A 7,887-nucleotide genomic window follows, 5' to 3' on the forward strand; every position below is an offset into this window, starting at 1 on the left:
TTCTGTGGGGCTCATCTTCTTCAGGGGGATGTTGAAGTTACCCCCTCAGGGACTCAAGCCTGGCCTCCGGGGCACTGGCCCGCGAGCTCCAAGCAGGTGCTTCCTCCCTAAACGCTTCCATGGGGCCAAGGCAGGAGCTGCAAAGGCCACCACGGGGCCGTCCCCCTAACCGACAATGCAAACCCGAGAAGTCTGGGACGGCCACTGGGAACTGGGCGCGCAACGGCCCCACCCCTGGGAGGGCGGAAGAGGGTGCTGGCACAGCCCCGCGAGGGCCCGGGGCCCCAGTGCACACTGGAGGCAGAGCTCTGCTCGGCTGTACCATGTCCTGGACCCCTGTCCTGCTGGCGCTCCTGGCCCACTGCACAGGTGAGAACCCCCAGAGCTCAAGGCCCCTGGCCCCTTCCCTTGCCCTGCTTTGCCCTGGATGCCCACATGCTTCTGTGTCCCCAGCTTGTGACCCTCAGCCGGTGCTGAATCAGCCACCATCCGTGTCCTCGTCCCTTGGAACCACGATCCGCCTGGCCTGCACGCTGAGCAGCGACCATGATGTCGGTGTTCACAACATCTACTGGTACCAGCAGAGGGCCGGCCACCCACCAAGATTCCTGCTGAGATATTTCTCCCACTCGGACAAGAACCAGGGCCCCAAGGTCCCCCCTCGCTTCTCTGGCTCCAAAGACCTGGCTAAGAACACAGGGTATTTGAGCATCTCTGATCTTCAGCCGGAGGATGAGGCTGTGTATTTCTGCGCCGTGGGGGCCCGGGACGTGGAGCAGGGGCCGGAGATGCAGAGAGAGAGGAGGGAGGAAAGGGAGCCTGCTGCTCCAGCCTCCCAGGCACCATAGGACACGCTTACCTTGAACCAAAGGCAGAAGGGCACGCCTCCCCGAGGAGAGGGTGGTGTGGCGAGGAGGGTGGGGCCTTGGGCTGCCCCAGGTGAGGAGAAGCTCCTGGAAACCCCTTTGGAGGCTGGATTTGGGAATTAAATCTGCTTGTGTCTTGGGAATTTGTTTTGCTGGGTGGTCTGAATTTGTTCCAGGGAGGCCCCAGATGTTCTGCGAACAGTCAGAATGAGTGGGACGCACCCAAGACCCAACCAGGGTGAAGGTCTCAGGAGACCTGGCCGGTCACGGTCTGCTTGGCCGGAGCCCCTGGTCTTGTGGGTCCTGGGAGGCAGGGGGCTGCCATAGCATCTTGGGGGATGCCCCTGCCAGGGACAGGACCCCCTATTGTCACCTGATTGTGCACAGGGAAAGCAGCTTAGAAAATGCCTTCACTGGGCCTCTGGGGAGGAGAGCCGTGCCCAGTGATAGGGGTGGTCTCGGTCCTCCACTGGGCCAGATGGCTCTCTGTTGTAGAGGGGCTGTCCTGTGCACTGCAGAATGTCGAGCAGCATCCCTGGCCTATACCCACCAAACAGCCTCCTGCCCCTCGTTATGACAACCAAAAATGTCTCCAGGCATCACCAAAGGCCCCCAAGGTGGCAAAACCACCCCACCTGAGAAACACGGGTCTAGGAGAGAGAAAGGCGTTTCCTCTTCTGTGCAGGAAAGCGGCAGGGCTGGCAAATATTTTCTGTAAAGAGCCATGTAGTAAATATTTTTGGCTTTCTGGGCCATATGATCTTTGTGGCAACTCCTCATTTCTGTCCTTATGGCTCAAAATCATCCACAAACAATATGTGAACACGCGGGCATGGCTGTTTCCTATTAAACTTTATTTACAGAAACAGACAGGGCTGGGCTGGATGTGGCACTCAGGCCATACTTTGCTGACCCCTGCTCCAGAGAAACACCCAGTTCCTGCCTCTAGGTTTCAGCCAAACCACACTCGGTGGGGTGATCAAGGTCACTCCTCCTGCCTGAGGACTCCAGGATACTAACCCTCTGGACCCTTGGAAGACCCGGGGGCAGGAGGGATACAAGGCGTGTGCGTGGCCTTGCCGATGAGCTTGTTGGGTAAAGAGGGAACAGTGGGTTCCTGCTATCCTGGCCCACATCTGTACCCTGAGCCCCTGGGTGGTGAGTCAGTGTGTGCCCTGCAGAGAGGGACCCTGTACACCCACGTCCACACCGCATGCGGACATGCCTCCCACTCAGAGAGGTGCCAGGCAAACCATCTCCCCTGTGATCCAAACTTGGCTGAGAATGTCCATTTATCATGGCTGAAAAGACCCCGAAGGGTACATTCATGTCAATATCAGCTCTTCCATGTGTGGCCTGCGACGCCTGTGAACAATGGTCTCAGCTCCGGCCAGGTCTCAGCACCCTTTGGGCTTCCTCTCTGAAATGCACTGAGTTCTTCCTGCATGGAGCCTTTGTCTCCTGGCAGGGGCCTCCAGGCCCAGGTTTCCAAAGGCCATCTAGGTGGTCCCCAAAGAACTCTGTCACCTGCTTGTAACCTGTTCTTCCCTTGCTTTCATCCTTTGTGATTCTGGGATTCCAAGCCACGACAAGAAACCCAGAGAGCAGGGAGTCAGGTCAGCTCCTCCATCATCCCAGCACGCCTGCCCCACCGTATTCCTGGAGGATGGGACCTCGGACCCGGGCCTCGGGCCAGGCAGAGCATGAGTCGTAGCTCTGGTCAGCCTCAGAAGGGTCATTTGGATGCTAGGCCAACATTTCCAGTGTTGTTTGTAAAGAGGACAATAATAGCACCAATTAGTTTCTATAAAATGCTTAACCTGCTCTTGACTGTAACACGTACTCAGCAAAGTAGTGGTATCATTTCCTCATCAGTCACCAGGCCTGGCCTCCCCCTTGTCTAAACCTTTCCTTTAGTCTGAGTCATTTCTTACCCGGCCAAAATCTGACCTCCTGCCCATCATCCTGCTGCAGCCTGGATCCTCCATTCCTCATCTTTATTACTCCCAGATCCAGCCTTGCCTGCACTCCTCCGCTCTAGCCTCGATTGTCTCCCACCCTCAAAGGTACGGATGCAAGCCACATCCGCCATTTCCAATTTTCTGGTGGCTACATTTTTTTAAAAAAAGATAAAAAGAAACAGATGAAATGATGTTTAATAGCATATTTTATTTAAACCAATGCATTTCAAATATTATCATTTAAACATGCAATGTACAATTAGTTATGAGATGGTTAACTCTTTTTTCATACTAAATCTTCAAAACCCAGTGTGTATTTTATACTTGGGGCTCATCTCAATTTGGACCGGCCACATTCCAAGTGGTCCACAGTTGCCTTGTCTGTGACAGGACAGTACAGGTTGAAGGGGTAAAATTGACTCCATGTTGTGACACAGCCTTTGGAGACTGGCCCAGATTCTGTCCCAAGTCCCATTTCTTGTGCGCTGCCCTCACCATCTGTTTCTGCTGATGCTCTCGGTTGCTTCCAAACCTCTGCCCAAGCCATCTACTTGCCAGTGGACTTCCTGTCCCTTTGCCATGACCCTCAGCTGGCTGCACCGACTCTGGGGTCCACAGTTATCTCCACTGTCACTCCTTGGGCAAGACTTCCTTGACCTCTTTATGCAGTTAATAACTTCCTGCGATGTGCAAACATCGTGTTTTCCTAACTATATTTAGCACCTGCTGCGCAGCTCTGAACTTAGTTTGCAAGTCTCTCTCCTCACTAACCCGTAAATTCTCAGTGGGAAGGACCTCTTCATCTCATTTTCTGGGTCTGATATACACTGATAACAGAGTTGAGTAAATGGATGTATAGACGAATGCACGACTGAATGAATTCTTGGGTCCCAAAGACCTCATCATTCCGGGACCCCATTAGACAGCTGGGGTCATTGTGATTCCCTAAGAAGGGAAAACTTGCAAATCCAGTGATCATATCCAGTAATCAGGAGTGATGTGGAAGGAAAAGATTGAAAAAGGTCAATGCAGGGAAGGGAACATTTGGGAAACTTTCTGAATTGTTAATGGAGGTGAGAGATGTTGGAGAGGATGGGGTTCCCAGATTGTTGGGATTTGCTGCCTGGTACCCAAAGAGCTCCCCCACCCCCAAGTATCACAGCAGGGTTCCTGACTGTGATACAGAACAGGGGTGCAGGGATGCTGAGAGCTGTGGTCTGTGCACAGAAACGCTTGACGTTGCTCCCAAGTCTGACCCAGAAACACAGAACCCAGCAGGCTTGGACATGTCACCAGCGGTACTGAAGACCAGAGGCCTGAAATTCTGACCTGGGTTAGACCTCCAGATCCTCAGTGGAGAGGATCTGAGGAAGGCCCAGGGGTCTTGGGGGATGGAACGTGCCAGTCAGACAGAGTGAAAATGCAAGGGCTCTCTGTGCACACAGAGGCCGGTGTGGTTGTGATGGGATTGTCAAGATGAGCTGGGGCAAGTGGCCCCACATAAAGAAGGGGGTGGGATTAACACTGAGACGCCCTTTAGGGCATGACGGGCCCTTGCGTCTTATTCTAAGTTGCATCACAAAAATTTCGTGATGCACGCCCAGTGATCAAATCCATTCATTCACGACGGGATGTAAAACGAGGATATTTTCATTCTAGCAAAACTATGAAGAAAACGTCCCCTCCTCAATGATTTAGGCACCCAAGGGACTGTTCACATAGTAAAGGCAGGATAAATGTTTGATCTTTTTTCCCTTTATTTACCAGTCAAAGAAATCACAAGTCAGTGTGCCAGCATCTTCCAGGTTCATGGGTATAAGATATTTGAGGTGTTTAAATCCATTGCAATTATGGTAAGTTGTTCTGTCTTTGGGCAGCACAAGCCCATTCACATTGGTGTCTAACCAGGAACATGACAATGTGTCAAAAACAGTCCATTTACTTTTGTCTTTAAAAAATTTGTGCCAAGGTACCTTCACTCCAGCTAATTCTCTAAAGGATGATGATTTTTTTTTTTTTGGCGTGTGGATCTTTATTATTGTTGTTTTCTTTAAAAAAGTTTTTCCCACTCATTTATTTAATTTTTATTTTATATTGGAGTATAATTGATTCACAGTGTTGTGTCAGCTTCAGGTGTACAGCCAAATGATTCAGTTATACATATACATATATCCATTCTTTTCCAGATTCTTTTCCCATTTAGGTTATTGCAGAATACTGAGTAGATTTCCCTGTGCTATACAGTAGGTCCACATGGATCATCTATCCTACAAACAGCGGTGTGTATACGTCAACACCATCTATCCTACAAACAGCGGTGTGTATACGTCAACACCATCTATCCTACAAACAGCGGTGTGTATACGTCAACACCATCTATCCTACAAACAGCGGTGTGTATACGTCAACACCATCTATCCTACAAACAGCGGTGTGTATACGTCAACACCATCTATCCTACAAACAGCGGTGTGTATACGTCAACACCATCTATCCTACAAACAGCGGTGTGTATACGTCAACACCAAACTCTCAATTTATCACTCCCCCCGACGTTTCTCCCTTGATAAACGTTAAGTCTGCTCTCGATGTTTCTGTTCCTGAGTCTGTTTCTGTTTTGTATACAAGCCCACCTGTGTTGGGTTTTTTAGATTCCACATGTAAGTGATATCATATGATATTTGTCTTTCTCTGTCTGACTTCACTTAGTATGATATTCTCTAGGGCCATCCATGTTGCTGCAAAAGGCATTATTTCATTCCTTTTCATGGCTGAGTAGTATTCTCTTGTGTGTATATGTATATATATATACACACACATCACATCTTCCTTAAAAGGACGATTATTATTACACCCTAAATGGAGAAAGAGCACAAGAATGTAAACATTTTGAAATCCTCCATGTGATACTGGTAGCTACTAAGCCAGGATCCCAAATAGTTTACTCTCCCAAAAGAAGAAAAATTAAGGATAAGTTCAGGATAACAGTACCCACCTGACACCACTCTCTCAAAATTAAAGAAATAAAAATAAAAAATAAATAAAGTTAAAGCTCTGTTTCATGCCCTCAAGGCATAATGGTGCCGGAGGCCGGGAGTTGGGAGCAGGGTTCTCCTCCGCAGGACTATTTGGACTACAGCTGAGGGAGGTGGTGCTGGGAGGGTGGTCGTCCTCACAGGCCGACCACGACCGCTCCTCTCCCTCCCTCCACTTCCAGTGACTGCCGTCCACCTGGGGAGTCTGCAAAAGCCCCTCAAACCCGAACGCTTCTCTCATTTCCTGCATCTCATCAGTACGTCCGTGACCCAGAAACGCGGCTTCCCGGGGTTCTACCCTCCGACAATCCAGTTCAATCTCAGCTTCAGTTCAGCGGACGTCAGAGCTGTCCCTGGGAATCGCCCCTCCGGCCGCGGTGACCACCGACGGCCTCCATCACCCACTGGACAAGTGCAGACACCGCGACCAAGGCCGCCAGGGGGCAGTGCAGAATGCCCTTTACACCCCGTTACGCCATGTGGGTCCACAGGCTGGCAGCGGCAGCATCACCTGGGAGCTTGTAAAAAATGCCATGTGTCCCGGTCACCCCAGACCTGCTGAGTCTGAACTCGCATTTTCACAAGATCCCTGGTGGTTCCACGCACGTGAAAGTCTCAGAGCACTTCCTGCGCCCTTGTCATCTGGTTTAACCTCACTAAGGCACTCTCACTCAAACCACCCATGTGGGCAAGCAGGTGATGCTCTGGAGATGCTTCTCAGGAGCACCTGGAAACCAGAAGCAACGTAAAAGGTGTGCCTGTACGCACAGAGCACGCTCACCTCCCACGGTTTACCTCTGGCTCCTTCCGGCTCAGAAGCGCAGGCCCTTCCCTCCCACTCAGACCCGGATGTTTGGGCATTTCGACCACCCTCCAGCTGTGGCTTCGCAGCCCTGACTCCCGGATTGCAGCTGCCCTCCTGGCAGCCCCGCGCTCCACTTTCCCCTCCTGGGTTGAGCCTCTGCACCACACCCCTCACGCTCCACTTTCTCAGCCCTCTCCCAACGGAAACTGGAGGCCTCTCCCTGGAGGGGCTATTGCTGCCACCTCTGTTTCCTCAGTCCCACGGACCACCCCTCACTCTGAGCTTTGCCGTCCAGGGAAACAGACAGGGATATGGCGCTGCCAGCAGCACCTCTCTCTCCGTGAAAACCGCCTGCCGCAAGGACTACTGGACGAGTGGGACTACTGATTTGTTTCTTGTGAATCTGTGTAGACCCAGGCCTGAGAGATGCCTGAAATGCAAACGACCCTCCATAAAAGGGATGAATGTTCCCTGGGAGGTGTGACCAGGGCCAGGCGGCAGTGCTGCAGGCATCGGAGAGCAACAGGAAGGAGGGGGCTCTGCTCCTGTTTCTGCTCTGAGCCACCTGAAGGGGGCGCCCACGGCGGGAGGCACGTATGGGGCCAGTCTGGGGCCCTGACCACAACTCAGACCCAAAGGCAGAGCCAGCCTTCCCTGAGGCAGGAGGGCAGAGGGAGAACCCCTGCGGGGTGTGGGGAGCCCAGCGAGATGGCCGCGCCCCTAACTGGGGCCAGCGCCTCAGATGCACAGGGAGCCACAGCAAAGACAGGAGGGGTCAGGTTTGCATGAGCCACAATGAGAGGGTCTGGGAGGTCCTGCCCAGCTCCAGGTGCAGAAGACAGAGCTCGGGGCATCTCCACCATGGACTGGACCCCTCTCCTGCTCCCCTCCTCACTCTCTGCACAGGTGCTGCGCACCGCCCCCCCCCCCCCGCCTCCCCCCGCAGCTGCTACAGGATCAGCCTGAGGGTGGGAGCCTCTGGGAATGGGCCTTCATCTTCAAGTCCCCTCTCCCCTCCTCTCTCTCTCTCATTTTTAAAAATATTCATTTATTTAACTAAGATGCACTGGGTCTTAGTTGCAGCATGTGGGCTCCTTAGTTGCGGCGTGTGAAGTCTAGTTCCCTGACCAGGGATCAAACTCCGGCCCCCTGCATTGGGAGCGCAGAGTCTTAGCCACTGGACCACCAGGGAAGTCCCCTCTCCTCCTCTCTTACAGGCT

At 52.4% G+C, this 7,887-nt stretch overlaps 1 protein-coding gene across 1 annotated transcript; it reads left to right on the forward strand.

Moving 5' to 3' along the window:
- Window positions 1-323: 323 nt before the first annotated feature.
- VPREB1 (V-set pre-B cell surrogate light chain 1) lies at window positions 324-848 on the forward strand. Its single transcript, XM_065889356.1, has 2 exons — window positions 324-369; window positions 454-848. The coding sequence occupies exons 1-2, from the start codon at window positions 324-326 to the stop codon at window positions 846-848; spliced, it is 441 nt and encodes a 146-aa protein (XP_065745428.1).
- The last annotated feature ends 7,039 nt before the right edge of the window (window positions 849-7,887 follow it).

This window comes from Phocoena phocoena, chromosome 13 (genome assembly GCF_963924675.1).
Source record: "Phocoena phocoena chromosome 13, mPhoPho1.1, whole genome shotgun sequence".
Taxonomy (NCBI): Eukaryota; Metazoa; Chordata; class Mammalia; order Artiodactyla; family Phocoenidae; genus Phocoena; species Phocoena phocoena.

Bases quoted from the DNA above. Each gene is read 5' to 3' on its own strand.
- VPREB1 (XM_065889356.1), top strand. From the start codon at position 324: ATGTCCTGGACCCCTGTCCTGCTGGCGCTCCTGGCCCACTGCACAG. The intron at 370-453 runs GTGAGAACCCCC...CTGTGTCCCCAG, and splicing joins GCTCCTGGCCCACTGCACAG to CTTGTGACCCTCAGCCGGTG.